Genomic DNA, 22,535 nt, shown 5'->3' on the forward strand with positions numbered 1-22,535 from the left:
TCCTGCATGTTTCCATCCAACTGAACTCTAACTGAACGGGAATACTATTCTGGAAAAAATAGGCTGATTGTTTTGGACTTTGATTAGTCCAAAACCATGATGCTTTATTTCTGACAGGTTTGAGTCATTTTTAATGGTGATTCATTTGCAGATTGTATGCTAATTATCCTTATGACAAGTAAAATGGACATACGGACATAAATTTGTGCACACTTGCTGAATGAAGTCTGTAGCCAAATCAAAGATATGAAAAGGCTGACTTTATTCAAGGGTAGCAAATATGTGATAATGTGCTCTTTTGAGTCTCACTTTGGAAGAATTGAATGAATATGGATGAAAGCATGTATTCAAGTAGACATATGACCATTATTGTAAATTAGTGAGTCTCACCCAATAGAATGAGAACTTAATCTCATTTATGGACACTCAGCCTTGCTCTAGAACATTTCTCTTTAGCTCTTACCATTAAGCTTATGTTATTATTGTCAGTGTTCCTGTGACTCTCCTTCAGACCCTCTTCACTTCTTTTTCAACTTAAAAGGAAAAAGTAAATAACAGAAAAGGAAAAGGGAAAAAAAAGGAGGACTGATAAATGCAGAAGGATGTTTCATTTTCTGTATAATTTAAAGCTGCTATACTGTTGTGATAGAAGGTCATCTGGCTAGTTGATGAGTAGCCCTTTTTGAAGGAGTTATTTTAATAATCTCTGGATTTATAGGACAGGCTAAGGAGGCTTTAACTACTTCACTTTCTTCATCCATATCAGTACTAACTTGTATGATGCATTTAGCACATTTTCTGTCTGGACACAATCCTGTGCAATGTGCTCTAGGATGACTCTGCTTGAGCAGGAAGTTGGACAAGGTGACCCACTGTGTTCCCTTCCAACCTGAACCATTCTGTGATTCTCTGAACAGAATGATACCTGCTCCTGAACCATGAATCTTGTGGCCAACAAATGAAACCAGCTAAGGAAAATGAAGGGTTGGTTCTATCTGTCTGATTCCTGGTTGCTACCAGCTCTGGGAGTTGTGATGAAAATGTGACTCAAGCCCACTTTTTACTATTTCCTAAACCCCTACATTCATGCCATGGTCACTTTGTCTGGTCTCAGAAATCTACTCTGTTCTCTCCACATCCACAGTACTCTATGTTTACAACTAAGACTGCTTTGACAATTATGCTTACTACAGGGAAATACACTTCCTGAGACTAATATTAATTTCTAATTAATAGACAGGATTTTCTGATCAAAGTTTTATATTTAAATATATTTTGAGTTTACTATATTTTTGACAGGCTTATTAATGGTGTTATTGATTGCATACATTTTTTATTTTCCCTTCATTATTCTCTAATACTTGAGAAGGAATGAAGATTGATTGTATCTCAGTAAAGACAATCTAATTCCTCTTATATGATTGTTATGATTGGAAGATCAATAAATTTTGTCAGGAAAAGAAGTGTCACAGGTAACAAAACTCTTGTAGAGTAAGTAATACATCCAGCTGTTACTAGGCTTTCTGCAAAGATCTTTAAAAATCACAGAAAACATGACATTAAACAGAAATAACTGGTTAGATTTCACACAAGATAAACATAGCTTTAGTGTGAATCAACAAATCACTCTAAATTAATGATGTTCTTATGTTACACTTTGAATGACAGACATGAAGAAACAGAGATTTTTGAAATGAGTAAGCATATAATCAAATCTTCTAAGCTATCAAAGACTAACAGTACATGCTGATTTATAAATGAATGAATGCCATACTATATATACTCATAGCCATTTACACCTAATTACGTTGTGCATGAAAAGATATTAAACATTTTTAAAATTCTACCAAAAGATACCCAAACCCAGTTAGTCATTTACTGAAAAATACATACATTACAGCAAGACATCTAGGGTAAGTCACCAGGACAGCTGGATTGCCCAGGTGTAAAGTCTTAGAGCATGACTATATGACATGATTCTACTATGATTACTTGAGTAGAAATTAATCTATTTTCTCCCATATACATATTCTCAGCCTTCAAAAGTATGTGCAATGTTCTGGTGAACGTTTTTGATTCAAACTTCTAAGAAAACCGGTCACAGCTAGAAAAAATAACTTAATTCTTTCACTGATTTCTCTCTCAGACACACTGTCAAATTACAACAATCAGAGTAACAATTTGTTTTCCCTGTAGAGAAAAAAAATATATGTCATAGGAATAATTTCAGCAGTACTAGGTAGAGCTTTAATGTATACAGATGAATTTTCCACAAAGCAAGTGGTGTGCTAAGGGAGAGACAGGAAACTCTTAATGCTCAGTCAAAACAGAAAGCAACCTGCTGTATAGTCAGAAATGGTACCTATAAACATACACAACAACACACACAAGAAAGTTGCATGCATTCAGGCCTCAGCTGTGTGGAGGAGATGTAGATGACACTGGGTAGGCTTGGAAGGTAGGATTTACATGCACAGGAACCAGGACAAATGTATGTTGTGAATTATAGAAATGTCAGTAGCAGAGGAATGCCTTCTTTGAGTTAGAAAATTATGAAAAAACCACTGAATTAAAACTATGGATGAGGGGACAGGGAAAAAGTAAGAATGACTTTGTCCTCGTGTCATTATAAATATTAATTCACTTACTGCTTGTCATTTCAAACTGAACATAGAATATTTACTCTTGTTTCATCTAAGAAAACAGGAAATACTGATTTATACCATAAAAATCTTCTTCTTCTATTTTACACCTTCATGTATTTTAGGAAATATGTTTCTATAGGGAATAAAAAGGAATAAGAAAAGATAGAAGGCTGCATGCCCTTTGGTGCTGCATCTATATCAATAAAATATAAGTATGAGGTGTGGAACTTTGGCTAGGTTTCTAACAAATTCCAGAAACACCAAGTGTTAACACTTTACACTTTTATATCTATTTTCAACCAATATTTTAAAACTTTACCATATGTTTAACACGAAGGAAAATATTACATATCTCTTTATAGTGAACTTTTAGCATGAATAACTTTGTATTTTCTTCCAAAACATTTATAAAGGTGTCTCCATAACCTAACTGCTCTTGAATAAACGTATCTTCTTGAAATTGTCCTTCACATAGAGTTTAAGATAATTTCTGGCAGTATCATGAGTTCTCATAATCAATACAACTGACAGATATTAACAGGAACAATAAATCACTGCCAAGGAACACGATTCATAAAACTTTTATGATTTATAAAGCACAAAATATTCTGCCTTTATCTGCTTACGCTACAGGTTAGGATAAAGGCACTGTTCTTCAGAAACAGCTGCATTATGTACGAGCACACAAACAAGTAAACAAAAATCAGAAAGTACTGTGAATTCTGAAGCAAAGGTACTATCAGAAAGTTACCTTCACATCTGGGGAAATGATAGTTCCAATTTCTGTTGATTCCATGTTGACAAGTGAGAACAGGCTGCCCCCTTAAAACATATCCAGGATAGCATTCAAATGATACTGACTGACCCACACTGTAATCTGAGTTGACTATATAGCCATTCAAAAAAGGAGGAGGATCAGGGCAGTTCTGTAACTCATAAGCTGGAAGAGAAAGAAGAACTTTTTATTGCTTAACCAGCTCTCAACACTCTAGGAAGTACACATGATTATAAAATCTGTAATGCATTCAATAATAAATAAACACTGTAATGCCAAGCTCCAGTTACTCAGAGATTAACACATAACAAGAAATAAATCATCAATTTGGACCATACAAAAATATTTTAGTAATGTACAGCAAAATCAGTCATTCCTTAAAACTTTATGAAATACAAGACTTTCACAATCCATTGGATTTTTAATATATATTAAACTAAGCCCAAAAATCATGTGAGCTAAAAAAATTAAATGAATTAATGAATGACTTCAACACAATAGAGCACCATAAAGATCTAAAAAAATTACAAATGCCTTTGAAGGGAAAGGAATATATTATCATGTAAAAAAATTGCTTCAATGATTCATCATATTTCATGTTAGGTTCTTTATTTTTGAGGACATCAAAATATATTCAAAGAAACACATTTAATTCATAAAAATCAGTGTGGTGAAAATTCAGAATAAGCTTTCATTAATAACATTTACTAAGATATGAAGATAATGCAAGCAGCTCCATATGAAGCAATAAAAAGACTGTTTCATAAAAATGTTATGTAGAATTATTTGCAGACAACTTAACATAGATTAGATAGTAAGTAATTGCCATTTAAGAAATCAGTTTTAAAAGGATGAGGGCCCTCCTCTTTTTGAGCCCTCAATTTCCACTTAAGGAATACTTCTGTCAGAAGAAAGTTGAAACAAGAATAATACCAGCGTGCTTTGTATCCACGTGTTGTTAAGTGCAAGCTCTAAAAATGCGGCAAGAGAAGATGATGAACATATTCTTGAACAAAGTATTTTGTTACTTTTTTTCAAAGTTAACCTTTACAATGTGGACATGTTCATCCTAGAAGTGTATTATTCTGAAATAGATTATTTAAACAAGCCATTTCAGCAAGACTAAGCTAAACATATATTTTAGATATGCTTCAGTGCTTACTTAAAGTGAAGTCTGTACTTAATTGGTTCACTGAAGTACAACTACTGGAAATAAGTATTTTAGTCATTGCTAATTGCAGCCATGCTGTGCAATAAAAAGATTTACATTGAGAGAGCCTTCTTCTTTTCCCTCATTCCTTCAGTAAATCCAGAATTCAGTGTTTGTAACACTAGAAAATTGGAAAAGATGTAGTGGTACTAGAAATATTCTGAAATCCTGTAAAAAATCAGATCCCCCTTCTCTCAAATAGCAAAAAATTAAGAAAAGAAATTTAAAACCTACAAATAAAAATTAATTGCTACTGAAAGGAAATGCAAAAGGTTTATTTTCCCTAAATTGTGGTTCATTAAATTTTGTGCTAAAGCTAGTAATGGCTCATTAATTTTTAATGTTATTATTACTCCTTCTATCATTTGTGTAGTACTAATACTGATAATATCATTATCAACATCTTTATACAAAACAGAGCAGTAGAAAAATTATTTAAGAATACAGGACTCTGAAGATTACTGTATCAAGTTTGAAATATTCAACTACATAAAAATCTATTTACCAAATTATATTAAAAATAGAATAGAAATTATTCCAGAAGGTCAGAGGATCTCACTGATTTTTTTTTTTTGTTGTTGTTTTTAAGATGTAGAAATGCATTGCCCAACAGTTACAACAGCAGTGTTTTGAAACAATGGCAGTAAGTCCTGGAATATTTAAACTTCGATTGTAGAGCCTTTTGAGGATATGTATACCATGCTTCCTTATTGATTAACTTGCTACAATACAGTATTCATAGATTAGGTTTTGAAAGTATTTAACACAGTCTCAGAATTTTTGAAGTTAGTATTAAAAATCAGTTTCAGAAAAAAAAAAAAAAAACAAACAACAAAACAACTGTCCCACTGATCTACATAAAAAGATAAGACAGGAACCACTCAGGTGAGAGAAGAAATCCTGACAGATTTGACAGAGGTTTTCCATAGACGAAGGAAGTGATGATTGTGTGTATATGTATCAAAAAAGATAAATAGGGAAAGTGATGGGATATTAGAGAGTATTGAAACTTGGTGAGACAAAAATTATATGGAATAAGAGGTGGGTATTGTCCTGGTTTCTGCTAGGGAAGAGTTAATTTCTTCTCATTTTTTAAAAATTTTTCTCATGCTCTGCCAGTGAGATGGTATGCAAAAACAAAAAAGATAAACAAAATGGGAAGGAGCATAGCTGGGACAGGTGACCTGTACTGACCTAAGGGATGTTTCATACCACAGAACATCATGACTGGTATATAAACTGGGAATAGTTACCCAGATCTGGGTTCAGGAAGGGGATTCTGGCATCAGTCAGCAGGTGGTGAGGAAGTTGTAGACTGCAATGAGGTCTCTCCTCAATCTCTTTCAGGCTGGACAGACCAAGGGACCTCAGCCGCTCCCCACACAGCTTCCCCTCAAGGCCCTTCACCTTCTGTGTTGCCCTGCTTTGGACTCTCTCTAATAGTTTAAAATCTTTCATTTATGCAGTGCCCAAAACTGCCCCCAGCACTCAAGGTGAGGCCGCCCCAGTGCAGAGCGGAGCAGGACAATCCCCTCCTTGCCCGCTGGCCATGCTGGGCCTGATGCCCCCCAGGACAGTGTTGGCCCTCCTGGCTGCCAGGGCACTGCTGGCTCAGACTCAACTTTGTCATTGACCAGGACCGCCAGGTCCCTTTCTGTGGCACTGCTTTCCAGCATCTCGTTCTCCAGCCTGTTTGTACAGCCAGAGTTGGTACATTCCAGGTGAAAAATCCAGCACTTTCCCTTGTTGAACTTCATATAGTTGGTGATTGCCCAATCTTTTAATTTGCTGAGGTCTTTCTGCAGGGCCTCTGTGCCTTCAAGAGAGTCAGCAGCTCTTTCAAGTTTTCTTTTATCTGCCAGCTTTTTTAGTATCGCTTCCAGTCCTGCCTCCAGGTCACCTACAAAGATGTGGGAGGGCACAGGGCCTAAGAGGGGGCCCAGTGGGACCCCACTAGTGCCAGGTCCCCAGTCTGATGTCACCCCAATTACTGTCACCCTTTGTGCCCAAGCCAAGAGCCAGTTGCTCACTCATCAGGTGATGTGTTTATCCTGCTGTGTGCTGGCATTTTGCCCAGAAGGATCCTGTATGAAACTATCAAGAGCTTTCCTGAAATCCAAGAAGATCACACAAACTGACTTCCCGTGGTTCACTAAGTGGGTTGTTTTGTCATAAAAGGAAACCAAGTTTGATAAGCAGGACTTTCCTCTCATGAAGCCGTGCTGACTGTGACCAACAACTGCATTTTCTTTCTGGTGTTTTTCAATACCTTCCAGAATAAGCTTCTCCACAAGTTTACCGCGCACTGAAGTAAGATTGACAGGCCTGTAGTTTCTGGGATCCTCCTTCTTGCTCTCCTTGAAAACTAGTAAGTACCATGTTAACCAGCTTTGAGTCAGCTGGGACCTGTCCAGACTCACAAAACTGCTCAAAAATAGAGAGTGGTTTTGCAGTGACATCAGCCAGCTCTTTGAGGACTCTTGGATAAATCCTATCAGGCCCATAGATTTGTTAACAGCATCACTTACTGTCATTTGGATTGTAAATGAAAAAAACAAAGCCTAGCTTTTAAAAATCTAGCTACTCTTTATTTAGAAATGCATATGCTTTTTGCCTGTTGTAAATAAGGCAAACAAAATACATACAGAAATTCTGGGGGTTTGTTCTGGTATTTGTTTTAGTAAGAGAGGAACCTGTGCCTAAAGCAAATCACTGTAAATTTGAAGGTCAGTCAGTTAGGGATGAAAGCACTTGCATATGACCAGAGTAAAACTGTTTTGTTTTGCTATTTGTTATTTTAGAAAATAAGGTGTAAAATTTTAACAGACACTGCTTGTATTTTCTGGTATAAATCCTATAGATGACTCATAAATTATTGGTCACGTGATCCATGTGACTATGATATTATGATTTACAGGTCACTCAGGAAATATGTTTTACGGTTTTAACATAAATATTAATTATATTCTTCTTTGCTCTTTTGATATATGCAATAACATCTGATTTAACAGAGCAATTCATTATTCAGTTGTCATGAATAACAAATTCTGCCAACAAATCCTGATGTCACACCTTGCAATAGAAAACTCTTTTTATGAGTGTCATGCCCAAAGATTTGTTTGCTACTGAGCTTTACAAACTTAGATTCCGTTTGACTGCAGACAAAAACTCTAGTAAGAGCCTGAAATAAAACGTAAAGGAAATCAAAGAAAAAGATTTCATTCCAATACTGGCAGAAGTCAAATATTTGAATTTTAAAATTGTCTCATATAGACATTTGTAATTTATTTGTGCAGTATATTTTCCACTGGTAGGAAATGATTGTATATCACAAAAGAAATGTAATTGATTCTCTGCTACCTTGCTGTTATGGTTCAAACATATTTGCCATCTTACATAAGCCCTACAGTGACTTATTGGCTTTCCAAGTGCCACATACCTCTGTAACAATTAAACATGGAAATAATTGCTTTACAGAAAAATGGTATTAGCAGATAATTCAGCATGCAATCACTCAAATGCTAGGAGAGCTCACAATTAGCTCCCTTAAAACTTTCATTTAGGCTTATCATACATTCCTCCAGTATCATGGTGTTTATAACTACTGACTCAATAAAAAATCCACTTCTCAGCCTACACTGGCCTACCATGAGTTTTGTTGGAAAGGCCCTTTAAAGTTGATCTAGTTCCAACTTCCCTGCCGTGGCCATGGACATGTTTCAGCAGATCAGACTACTAAATGTGCCATCTAAACTGATGGAAGACCTTCAGGGATTCAAAACTTTTCCTTGTTTCAGTGTCTCACCACCCTCATCTTATGTTCCTTATGTCCAATTGACATCTACTGTCTTTTGATTTAAAACTGCTGACCCTTCTCACTAAAGGCCTTGGTAAAAAGTCTCCTCTCTTATTTTTAAAAAGACCCTCTTAAATACTGAAAGGCCACAATAAGGACTTCCTGAAACCTTCTTATTCAGGCTGAACACCAACTCTCTCAGCCATTCTTCACAGAAGAGGTGCTCCAGCCTGCTGTTTACTTTGTAGTCTTCCTCTGGACCCACTTTAACAGGGTCGGGCCTCTCTTGTGCTTGAAGCACTAAAGTTGAATGCAGCACTCCAGGTGGGGTCTCAAGACAGTGAAGCAGAGGGAAAGAATCACCTGCCTTGATCTGCTAGCCATGGCTCTTTTTATGGAAGCCCAGGATGCAGATTGCTGGAGCACAGGATAGGATTGGCAATCTGGAACCTCAGTTTATTGTTGTAGGCACCAAAGAACATAATCTTTACAGATGCCATGACTCAGGATTAGAATCACAAAACATAATTAATGATTTAGAAAATAATTTGCTACAGGACCCTCAAAAGATTTTATTTTACTTCCTTTAGCATTCCTGCCTGAGGACATAATTTGAAACCATTTTAGAAATACAGTAACTTATCAACAATCCCTTTTTCATTCCATGATTTCTAAGACTCAGAAGCTCCATCATAAGCATCTTTTTTTTTCAGTTAAAGGCCATCAGATTTAACATGTTTAAATCATGTTTTGTGTGTGCATGAGTGTTTGTGGAAGAAAGCGAGGGCAATTAGAACATTTTTATGTGTATTTTCTGGACCATATTGCTCAAACTCTCAAACATATGAGAGTAAGATTCTTACTTCATATTCAGCTTTATGTTATATTGAAATTCAGAGCAGACTGAGAATAGTCTTACAGAATAGTCAATAGGAACTAGGACTTCCACAGTAAAAATAATACAAATGAAACATTTATTCTGCTCCCTTAAAGAAGCTCTAGACCTAAAGGGAAAATTATGTGGTAAAAAAAAAAATATGATCCATAAATATTAAATATGAGGCAACATTAATATGGACACGAATTAAAACCCACAAATATGTCTTATGAACCATTAGACTAACTGTGTTCTTCTGTGCACTAAATTCTGTTATTAGTCCCTCAAAGGCCATAAAAGTTATTTATTTCTTCTGACCTGGTATAACAGCTTGCCAATCAAACTTCCATGACTGTTATTTTCAGATATACTGTACAGGGACGGTTTATATCTCAGGTATTGAGATTTGACATATATGGGGGTCTCAGAACCTCAAGATCACCAGTCAAATGACATATAGAAATATTCTTCCAAGTATTTGTGGTTGTTTCCTCTCTTTGCTGTTTTACATAGATGGCAAAACTCCAACACTCATAACAAAGAGACAGTCTTTCTCAATGCACCTCTTTTTTAACTAAACAGTAAAACACTTATTTCAACAGTGGAAAAATGTAACTAAACTTAAATGTCACTCTTTAAAAAATCAAGCCCTTTGAAAGTTCTTTCATTATCTTGAAAAAAAAAATATTCTAACTTCTTCCAGTAGTTCAACAGGCAATCACTATGAATTTCCTTCTTGCTGCAAGTGAAACAAAAGGTTCCACAACACACCGAAATTTAGCAATCCATCTTTAACACAATGGAATGCCCACCATTTCCAATGCATTGCAATTGCAAAGCTGAAGGGAAAAGAGAACATGAAAATATCAGAGCATAAACCAATAAGAATCTGATCAGCAATGGTACTGAGAGCTGTAATTTCCCCAGGGTTCTGCTAAGGAGACAAAGCTTTTTAATGCCTTCAGAAATACACAGTATCTGAGTGATTTAGGTTATACTTTCAAATCCTGTGCTGTGAGAATTCACGGGCTCAAGGACTAGCACTACATCTTGACAAGTATGGGTTGAAAATATTTTACAGCTCTCAGTGTGCATTCACTTTTCTTCCCAAAAATAATTTGTTCAGACTACAATTCCAAGCTATATTAAGATTCGATCTCATAGCCATTTTTCTGCCTTCAGAAAATCAGTAGAAAAAAATGAGAAATGGCTTTATTAGTTTCATAATCCACTCTACAATATTCATATTCTTTGCTTTCTCTTGAGATGAGGGGTTATCAAAAAACCTTATCCTTCATAAAATGCTAACATCTCTAGAAAACTACATTTTTTTATTGCATGCAAGCATTGCATGCATTGATTGAGCAAGCATAGTCATTGTCCATATCTCTTTATTTTTAGATTGGTATCTACAAAAAAAGTATTTACCTGGCAAAAAAGTCTGCTACCTCAGTGGCCATATGTATTGTATTCTGGTTAGCAGAAAAGGCAATTATTTTCACTTAAAAAAAATCAGTCTTTGAATTGAACTGAGTTTAGTACCATACAGTAAAAACCCTGAATTTAATCTTAAATTCCTTTTAATGTAATATAAATACAACAGATCAGATTAGAATTAAGCTATGCAAGTTTGTGGGCATTTCTAATATGTAACACATTCACTAATATGCAATACATTCACTAAAACAACTAGAATGGATTTAGCAAATGTGACTGTAACTATGGATTCTTTTTGCCCACTCCTCTTTTTTAAGGGTAAAATAAATTAATTTCACTATCAGAAAAGTAATGGGTTTTTTTTGTTTATAAAACTTTTTTTTTTTAATATAGTATATTAGGACATCCTAAAATGAGATCAATTAGAAGCAGTCTAAAAAAAAAACCCAGCTGGTTAAATGCATAAAGATGTTAGGAGCTCAGGTCCATTTGATTTGCTTTGCAAATTCATTTCTAGAAATGACAAAAGTGGACAATTTAACTGTGTGAACATCAACTGGACTAAAAATAAATTCTTAGCTTTCCATATATAACATTACTCCTTTTGCTCATACAAAGATTTTGAATGTGACACCCATACCAAGCTCTCATATTTTATTTCCCTCCCACATTTATCTACCACGAATAGCCGTTAGGGAAGACGTTGCATATTAAATTGAGTTGTGACAAAGAATATTCTGACTTGGTAGCCAGCAAGCCAAACTGAATTGGTATCTACGGAGTAATGCTGCGTCTTCTCAACATGGGTTTTATTTCTGAACTGTGAGATTTGACTGAAATGGGCCAAAGGTTTCAAAATTGTGTAACAAAGGTATACTCAAAAGGGTGATAGCCAGACAACAAAACAATGCTAAATTCCATCATCCAAATTAATCAGGCTAAGACTCCTATGGCATTTGATTTATTGAAAGGAAAACAACACTTCTAAGAGGGAAGAAAGGAGAAGGAAAAGAGTAACATTGGAGTAATGAAGAATTATTTTTAAGTCAAGTTTCAGCAGTTGCAGATAGTCTAAGAGGAAGCGAAAGTAATTGAGAAATATAATACTGAAAAGAGTAGGAAAATCCAGAGATAATCCACCAAAAAAAGATAACTAAGTATCAAAAGCAACAGATGTGGAACAGGAAAAAAAAGGTCAGTTATCAAAACCAACATATACTTTGTATGATAAAAAATAAAGCACACAATAAAATTGCTCATTTGTAAACCACTGGCATTTTCTTTCAGAGGATAAGAGAAGAACAGTGAATACACTGAAACAATACTTTCCAAAGTTTGTAGATTATGGATATCTAATTGAGTGTACAATTTCCTATGTGTTCTAAATGATGCTGAGCAAGTAATTTTAGCTCAATATGAAGTTATAATATGTGATGACCATAGAATTGCTAGAACTTCTCAGTAGAAATAGCTAGTATAATCTGTGATCTCAGAGGCAACACAGAGAGTTTCTGCTTTGTGAAGAAAAATAAACACATGCAAGACAATTAATTTTTAAAGAAGAAAAGTCCCATATCTGTTTGCACAATGAAGAAAAGGAAGTATATGGGAAACAGAACACAAGTAAATTATAAATTCAATAGAGTGAGCTTAGCTGGTAGATCTTAATCACTTAAAAATTTAACACAACCGTGTTACCGACTTTCCAAATTAGGAAAAAAAACTCCAATAAATCATAAATACCTTTTAGAATAATTCATTTTTCCCAGCACTTGACTTTTTATTGAAGTGGATTAGAGGGTTTTTTTAAATGTTTTAAACCCAAAATTTTTTTAACATACACATATATATGCATACACACGCACAACACATACACACATTAAAATACCGTCTCTATAGGTAAGGAGTAATACATAAAAATTAACTGCATGAGTTATCTTGAAATTGCTTTGCTTCTCACTCATGGGAAGTATAATATTGGATGAATGTATATGCATTTGGTAATGCAAATAGCTACATATCTACTACATAATTACACTATTTGTAAAATGAGAAAAATACTAGTTAGATTTTTTAAATTTTAAATTAGAATGACACAAATATCACTATTTAACTGTATCTCTTTCTTGGTTATGATTTTTTTGTTCTACTATTGTAACTATTAGACTAATAAGTTAGCTATGAAAAGACTTATCAAATTATTACTATTGTTGAGAATTTAATAATTTTTTGGATTTTTTCTGTAAGAACTTGGAAAATACTAGTACAAGTTTCTGAATTACAATGAATAATATCTTTTTGACATTTTCTTTTATTTTGAGAATACTACTAACACAGTTTTCCTCACTTCTAAAAATATTTTATTATAAGGCCTATGTAATGTAAAAATGTAATATTTCATAATGCCTTGCTCTGGCTTTAAGTTAATTGCTTTTCCAATATTTACATAATAAGATAAAATTTTACACTGTCATTGAGGAACTCATGATTCTAGGTTTATTGACAGTTAACAAGTAGCAAGTGGGAGAAGTAGAAAGCATGCAACTTATCTAAAAAGCAACTGATTTTAACAAAAGATGGTTAGAATTAACCGAAAAATAGCAGTTCCTATTGTATCATGTCCTCTTCATCACCTTCCCATTTATTTCAGAGTAGATCAAACAGTCCTACTGGAATAAGTAAGAAAGGGAAGAATAGAAATAAAGAGTAATAAAACTATGCACTTGTTGTGTAAGCTGCAACACTGCCTCTGGAAGAGCATGTTATACAGTCTACAAACAACATATTCTTTAACTACAAGTTTCAGGGCAGAAAATGCTGTTAGTGAGGAAGAGCTTGTTATGGCAAGGAAAAACACACTAAATAGAACCAGAACAAAGGGTACTGGAGAATATATAGAAAATATACCACATGTCATTTCTATAACTTGAAAATCATTATTATTTTTGACTGCTAAGAAGGAAACTAAGACTAGGTGAATATGATGTGAGAATATTCCATACTTGTAAGACGCTGTGACAGAAAAAAATTATACAGATGGCACAGAATCATGATTTCTTTGTGAGCATGCTTTATGAGTATCAGTCTAATTCAGGTGTTCAGAATCTTCATGACTGTCCATTGACTCCATAGATATGATCTAACTATAAATGTATATATGTGTGTGTATGCAAATAAATGCTATACTGGACCTGGAAATTACAGAGTTTGCTGTCTTCATAGAAGCTCATATGGTGCTGTGTCTTTGGTTTGTGGCCAAAATAATACTGATAACACAGGAATGGTCTGGCTTTTGCTGAACAACATCAAGGCCATCTCTGTTTCCCACTATGCTCTGCCAGTAAATAAATTGGGAATGTACAATAGGGTGGGTGAGGCCACAACCAGGCAGATGACCTGAACTAACAAGAGATCACCCATACCACATAAAATCATGCTCAGCAACAAAAGAGAAAAGAGGGAGACTAGAGACATTAGCCATCTTTGGCTGGGCATCGGTCTGCCTGTGGGAGGTAGTGAGTGGTTGCCTTTGCACTACTTTTATTTTCTTCCTCTCTTCTTCACCTTATCCTTCACCTGTTAAACAATGTTTTTTATCTTTGCCTCAATATTTCTTGCTTTTAGTATTCCTTTCCTCTTCCTTCATCCCACTGAGGTGGGTAGGAGGTGAGCGAGTGGTTATATGGTGTTTAACTGCCCACTAGTGTTTACCTCCAACACATAATTAAGTTATCCAAATTAAGACCCTAGAATAAGGTGGCATGAATTCCCTCACAGATATCTGAAAGACAATCCATTCCATTGTGTTAAACTGTTGAGGTCCTGTAATAGTGCTCAACTGTTGACAGTAAGACTATTTTATCAGTTAAAAATATGCACAAACTAGTGATGTTTTATCGTCACTAGTGGGGAAACAAACAAGCAAACAAACAATGAAGATGAAGAAAAAAGCCAACAGTCAATGACCACAGAAAGTTCACATTTTCAAATACTGATTATATGTGTTTGAAAATGGATATAGAATGCATTATCTGGTGTTTTCTTTCATTACTTGATAATTTTCACAGGAGTCTAGACTGCAAATATATAACATACGAAATTCTAAAACTTTTCAACTGAATATTTAAAGTAGCTTTTACCATTACATTAATCATAGGAAGATTATGTAAATGGGAAAACAAGAAAGTGAATATTAGAAGTGTGAATCGGTAACAGTACAACTTAATGGAATGGAAAGTGTTATCTACTATGTGACCTTTGGCAAATAACATCACCTTTTCAGGCTTTTGCATCAATAGAACAAAGATTCCAACTCAATACAATTTCAATTTTAAAAATTCCAACCTATTTATTAAACAATCTACAGATTTTAAAATGCTATATAATATATACCAAACATATATTCTAAAATAATATTAAAAACTATTATAATTTTATTTTTCCTTTCAGTCATAAGGATCATTGTGCTAGTTCATACTTACCTTGGTATGTCAGCTTAAATCCTTGCCTGTTTTCTGAGTGATCACTATAAAAATGGACAAGTGTTTCATGAGTAGTACTTAGCAAGGGTGATGGGAGTTCCGTTCCACTAAACTGGCCAATCATAGAATTGGTGTGCTGAGGCCCATTCTGAATTTCAAGGAAATCATGATTTGCTTCAGTGGAGAAATTCAGAAACTGAATGTGTGCACCTGTAGCATTGAGAAAGGAAGAAAAATTTTTAATTCCTGTTGCTTAATAGTAAAGCACGTAAATAAAAATAAAATTATAATAGTTATTACAGGCACTATATATTTTATTCACTATTCAAAGTGGGATGCTTGAGTTGAAGAAATAGCTGATAAGTATTACAAGAGTAGGAGTTTCTAATTTTTTTGGTTACCCATAAATATCATAACCACACATGAAGGGACAAATGAAAGTCAGCCATAAAATCACAAAGTCAATACCAGGGATTTTTCATATTTCTAAGCCAATCAATAGAAAGACTCAAGGAGAGGCAAATCACAAATCCTGCTGTGCCATGGCATGGCCAGGACTCTGCCATCCCAAGTGCATCTCTGTAGCTAGACCAAGGCCTCTCCCAGAGACTCAAGATCAGCTAGATTACTTACAGAGCAAACTTTCTGAGGAAGTTCACCTACCTAGTTCCAGCTATCTACTCTACCTTGTTTTTCCTGCCCTGGGTCACCTATATTTGTTTCATTTTCCCTCTAGCTTGGGCCAGTTTGACTTTGGAGCCATTTTACCCCATATGCAGCCTTATATGATGCACTGAACTCCAGATTGGTGACAGGGACTTCAGATAGTTTACCACAAACCCTCTCCAGAAATCAGGTGCTTGAACAGGGCTTTTCAGTATTCCAAACATGCAGAACAGTTGGGAGTATAAGCATAATCTCAAGAGAAGAGCTGTTTTGAAGTTCTGGTACTACTTCCTGTGGACTAAGGGCCTGAAATCCAGTCTTAAACCATGTATGTATCATATGAAAACAGAAATGAGGGATGAATCCCTGGTTTGGAAGCCTAGTACCAAGTAACTTGCAACTGCACTTTCTGGGCCTAACTTTGCTCTGGTAGACTGTGAAGAACCAGTTGTAAAAAATAAACCAGAATTACTGAATGAGCCAACAAAACAGTGTGAAATACTCAATGCCTTAACTCTGCTTGACATTCTTACTTAGCAGTAGAGACATATTCTTCATTCCAGGAGAGAACATTATAGATTAATTACCAGGGTAATAGATTACCAGGGTAATTCACTCAGTCTTGTTTATAGCTGATTTCTTCACCTCTGTGGTTAAGGATTAAATCAATAGTATAAGAAAGATTTTTTTTTCCTATGAGACAAATTAAATAAGCTACCAAATAAACTGGGTTTTATAGAACACTTGTAAAAATATGGGATATTTAGTTCTAGTGCCTTCTCTGACCGATGCAAAGTGGGAAGTATGAAATCAAGTATTTCAGCTGCTGAAAAACAACACTATCCAGTGAGGCCATCAACAGAGAGGTACACAGCAAATATACCAGAGTCATAATATCAGCCATCTCTGTATGATGCTTTATATAGCTAGTCTGACTTAAATGAAGTCACTAATTTTACAATGCCCTCAGGATCTGAGATGAGATAGGGCACCAAGCAGCCTGGAAACATCTTGACTTCAGTATCGGTGGCTAGTGATTTCCAACCGAGACTGGATGTCAGCACCATAGAAATGATAAAAAAATTGAGCAGCCACTTAATGTTATACCTAAATTGAGAAAGTGACAAGCAGATAATCAACTTTGGCATATTTATATACAGCCCAAACATTGTTTAGGTATTTGAATAAAAGTAATCTACTGTTATGAATTATTCTCTGATGAGTCACGGAATACCTTTAAAACTGAATAATTTTAATTTAATTTCTGAGAAGATATTTCTATGTCTTGTTGTATATATTCTGTACAGAAAGGCTTTGTGTTATAAAAGTTAAAAAGTAGGTTTAAAGGTAATTAAAATAAAAATAGACTACCTAAAATAGTTTCAAACATGCTAATTTCAATCAAAACACACTGTATGTATCCCCTCAAGCCTTAAGTCCAAGTTTATACAATTTGTAAATGTCAATTTGATATGTCAAAGAAGAATTTTTCTACACTAAACAATTTCTTACATAAAATTACACGGAATATAACTGATAGCTACAGAAAATAAATCGTTATCTGGTCAAATTACAAATATATTACTTCCTGCTTGAATCTCAACAGCAGTTCCTTTCTCACTTGAATGTACTCTAAATAATGGGAATTCCAAGCTGAGGTAATTGTTTTTATAAATGTTAATTAATTAAAAGCTACATGACATCATTTTAAATCACAACAACTCACTTGAAAATATATATTCTCTATTTTAAAATATTTGGATTTTAGTAGTTTCTTCTATTACATGACTGATATATTTTTATGTAATGAAGAGAGCACTATATTTTGGAGCACATTTAGCTCCACAGTTTTATTGTTAGACTTTGTTTAGCACACAGCTGTTTTGATACTATAGAATACATGTAAACAAACGGTTTTCAGTAGACAAGCTTATACTTCTAATTAAAATAATATCCAAGTAGAAGTACTCTGTGAAAGATCACAGCAAATACAATTTTTAAACCTGATATAAAGATATTATATGTGGATTATTTAAGAAATACTTGAGGAAAAATATCACTGTAGGAATTTGGTGGTAAAAAAGCGTTCTTTGTAGTATTTATGAAGGCAATGATAGATCAGTGCTATGGACACTTTGTATGTGTTAAAACCCTTACTAAACAAAAGTCTTTTATATTTAGAGAATTGCCACCACCAGAGACTTTCAGAGAAGTGAGAGAAGTAATAACAGGATACAAGATGCTCTTTTGCAATTAGTTAATGAAACATTTTATGCATGGAAAAGCTTAAAAGAAAAAGAGCAACTCTGAGACATATGAAGGACTATATTTCAAAGGCAATATTATAATAGCCTAATTAGGATGACATTGCTTATCATTTATATTTTCTTGCAAATGTAGCTGAAGAATGTCCAAACCACAAACTTCTGTCTGTGGTTCTCCTACATCTATATCTAAGGCTACTAAGGCTATCCATAATGATGATGGATCAGTTTTATCAGGTGTTCACTGATAAAGGGCACTATTCTAAGCAGCAGCAAAGTATTTCTTACAGATTAACTTTGTAAAGTACTATGAAAGTAGTACATCTCACTACAAAAATCCCTCTTCTGAATGCAAATGGAAAATACAGAAAATAAACTTATTTCCTCAAATAAGTAATGAGTTTTTAAAATTATTTTTAAATTAGTAAGAAGTTTTTAAAATGATTTTTTGAACTGAGCATTGGCATTGAATTTACAGTATGGGACATGGAGTTTCACAACAAGAAAATGTATTCCTCTTTCAGTTCAGATAATGATAGAAGACTGTGTTTTTTACATGAACTTACAGATTCCTTATACTCTATTATTACATTTTCAACATAGTTATTAATTATTTGTGAAGATTTTTTTTATGACAGTAGTTTTAAGGTAAACCTAGATAGATTCTAAGTTTGCAATTTAGAATCTAGGATTTGGAATACAGTTTGAGAATGCTTTTAACCAAATTCATAGTTCTAGAAGTGAGGTTTTGTCTATTTTTCTAGAACATGAAATACTGTTTAAAAAGTCACTTGGAGAACAAAAGACCATTATGTAATTTAGAAGTCAAATTATTTATTTCATCTGATGTATCTTAATGCCACAGATCTCATTTGCTTTGAAATCAGTTTCTGAGACAGGCTGAGTTAATAATAAGTTGCTCTGGCAAAGACACATTTTAAAATTGCCAACCATTTTAATTTCAAATGTAGCAAATAATTACGTAAGGGTTCACAATACATTCACTGGATAAAATTCACTTCATATTGGAAGTAAAATATTTATAATAATATAATATTATATATATATATATATATATATATATATATATATATATTTAAATCTGATGATTACAAATAATGGCTCTTCCAATGTAAGTTTACTTACCATATCCAATAGGCAACACAATTTTCCATGTACAATCTAAGTTACTAGGGTAGTTTCCAGGAAAACCTGGGCTCAGGATAACACCAGCCATGTTTGTCAGTGTTCCACCACATTTAGCTATTAAAAACAAAAAGAAAATCACAGTATCTTTTATTAATATTATTTCTTAGCATTTGACATATGCTTAATTCAAAATGGATTTTCCATTTTGTTCCTATGACCCAAAAGCAGTGAAATTTATCATAGTCAAAACACTCCTCATGAAGGAGGAAAAAAAAAAAAAGATGCAATTTAGACCAAAATCTTCACTTAAGGTGATATGTTCACTGTAATATAACTACAAATGTGTACTTGCACATATAGTGCAACCCATATAGGCAACCCATTGTCTCAGCTTGGCAATTGCTGTTAAAAAGGTCTGGTGCTATGTTGAGATATGTTTCACAATCAGAGAAACAAATCTGGAATTAAACTGAATTATGATCCCAAATCATGATGCAGAAACAAATCTATTACTCAATATAACCAAAAATACACTTGAATTTAAAAACAAACAAGCAAATAAACACCCCCACCACAGTTTTTGCTTTAATTCAGAAAGAAGATAGACTTGCTGCATAACAGAATAATTCTTTGCTTTCTATTGGTATTCTTCTATCCAGCAAATTCATATGTTTGGAAATTGAAAATCCACTTGCATCATTTAGGATGACATAAAGCTAAGCCATAAATATGTGAAGCAACCTGCAAAAAAGTGGCTGAGTTTACACATACACTAGGACAGTAATATGAAGTAAGAATAACTTCAAGAACTCAAATTTGAATATTGCAATTAAAATTTATTATTTGAGGAATCATTACTTTAAAGCCTGTGAGTCTTCATGCCAGGCATTACATTGACACATGATCTGATAACACAATTGTGATACTGTGATACTGTCTGTTGTAATAATTGTACTGATTTTGGCTTTCATTCTATAAAAATCAATATTTTAAGTGTTAGAGGTGAGAGAAGAGGGAGGGTTATGTTTTAAGGGTGTCTTTGTTTTCTTAAGAGTATTTTAGCTCCCAGGATAGCACAATTTCATAATTCAAGGAGCTCAATGTTTTCAAGAAGGAACTATATTTAGTATGCAAGGTGAAACATAAGGTTACCATAAAAAGAAAAGAAACAACAAAAGTCCCCAAAGCCAAAAACGCCCCTCCGTGTATAAATTTTCATAAATAAATAAATTTTCCTAAATAAATTTCTAAAACTGATTGGAAGGAAATTCACTGCTTCCATATAAATCAGAATTGATTCCTACTGTAGAACTTGACAATACAAAAAAATGTATGTGCTCAACTTGACAAGGAATCTTTAAAATTATTTCATGTTAGTGTTGTTCTGTATCATCCCAATATTTTGAATTTCTTTTAGATGTGAAATTAATACAAACAGCTTTTGCTGGTTGAATATTAAAATTAAAAGCATTCACTGAAGAATGTATTTCAAAGCTAAAGTGATGGTACATTATGATGGACCTGTGCTTCTCTCTTATTTCCTGCTTTTTCTTGAAATAAGCATACCAAAATACATCAGAATCTTGACTCTCTTAAATTGTGTCTAATCAAGAAAAAATACTGAGGAAGATTATTTTCTACAAACAGAAAACTCAGATCTGTTTGGCTAAGGACTAAATGTACTAAAAGGAAAATGCTTTTTAGCTTTACTTTTCAACTCAGCATCATTTAACAGCTTTCTCAGGTAAAAAGAGCCAGCCTTTTCTGGATCTCTTAATTTCATTTTCATTACATCACCCCTGAAATTGCTTTTCATTACATCACCCCTGAAGGCTTGGCTTCATTCAGAGCTGCTCTCCACTGCCTGCTTCTTTAGGAAATCTCCTAGGTGTCCTGCATGACCTGCCAGACTCTGAAGTTTTCCAAGCTGAGCACTCTGCAAAAGGCATCTCTTAAGTTCATGAAGAAGATTCAGCCTGATTCAAAGCTGATTATTCAGGAAAAGCTAAACAGTGGTTGACATATGGGTTTCCTCCTTTTCCCTCACAATACTTACTAGTACAATACTACTCTCACAATATCTTTTTTTAAATAGCATTTAACCATTAATAGACAAAAAAATAATTTTTTCCCATATTTCATAGATACAAAGGGAAACTCAAAAAAGTTTTGAATGAAGCAGAATTAAGGTGAAGCACAATGGGCATGACAAGGTCAGGAGTTTCTTATGACTGATGGTCAGAAAAACTGAAAACAAGTTTCCATACCAATGCAGAGAGGAGATGGATAGTTCCAGCGTCGAACTGTTCCTGGCATACAAGAAATATGAGAACGGCCCTGTTTGGAAAGGGCAAAACATCAGATTAAAGATACTTATTTATGGGACTTTTCTGAAAGACAGAGCTACAGAGGACCTCTTGGATGATCTTATCAGTGTATGTTCTTATTTTAGCCAACTACATAATATTTTCTTGAATAAAACTGTGTTTTCAAATAGTTCAGGTTTTATGTTTTTATTTTTCTGCTGGATAAATGTTCTAAAACACCTTTTCTCTGGAAAATTGAAAATTTCTTAAAAGTAGATGCAGCTAACTATGTGCACTCATATGGTCTGATTAGTTCACTGCCTGTTTCAATTCCATTGTATTCCATCTACAGTGCAAGCACAGTGGTTGAGTTTTATGCTGCAATCTGTAGTCAATCAGCCATTGCTCTGTGTGATTACTACAGACACAGAGAGGAATTTGTTCCTCATCTACTTCCTTCAGATGCGCAATGTGGACCATGCCAAGCCTGTCATCAACAAATAGCAGCAGGCCATGACCTCTCACATGGCCTCACAACATGGCCCACTACATTCATGCAACATCTTGACACACAGCTGTAGAAATACAAGTGCCTCTTTATATAGCTGTCATGTTTAATTTACTCCATCTATTTTTAAGAAAAATCACAAGAACCAAGCAGACTCGTGGGGGCAGGAAGTAAATCAAGACATATCTGTAACTTGCACAGTCTAATCCCACATACCTCAGGGTGACTGCCTAGGACCAAAATGCTCCCATCTTTGTTTTCCCTAGGAACAATTCAAACTGAGAACTTAACATTAGCACAAAAAGTCTTCTTTTTTGTCAATTCTGTCATTTGAGATACTCAGGCTATGCATTCTTCTGCTGAAATGTGAAAGCTGATTAAACTGGCAGGAATGAGAGCAACTGATACAAAGACTGAGACA

The 22,535-nt window shown here is 34.3% G+C and overlaps 1 protein-coding gene across 1 annotated transcript in view; it reads right to left on the reverse strand.

Annotated features, from left to right (window-relative positions):
• Window positions 1-22,535, reverse strand: part of CSMD1 (CUB and Sushi multiple domains 1) — a 1,092,711-nt gene that overhangs the window by 112,868 nt on the left and 957,308 nt on the right. The window contains exons 39-42 of the mRNA XM_068183622.1: window positions 21,568-21,637; window positions 19,298-19,414; window positions 15,222-15,431; window positions 3,397-3,585 (exon numbers count right to left, since the gene is read on the reverse strand). Coding sequence (XP_068039723.1) covers window positions 3,397-3,585; window positions 15,222-15,431; window positions 19,298-19,414; window positions 21,568-21,637 — 586 coding nt within the window. The remainder of the gene's footprint in view (window positions 1-3,396; window positions 3,586-15,221; window positions 15,432-19,297; window positions 19,415-21,567; window positions 21,638-22,535) is intronic.

The sequence above is a fragment of the Anomalospiza imberbis genome, chromosome 3, assembly GCF_031753505.1.
Source record: "Anomalospiza imberbis isolate Cuckoo-Finch-1a 21T00152 chromosome 3, ASM3175350v1, whole genome shotgun sequence".
Lineage (NCBI taxonomy): Eukaryota > Metazoa > Chordata > Aves > Passeriformes > Viduidae > Anomalospiza > Anomalospiza imberbis.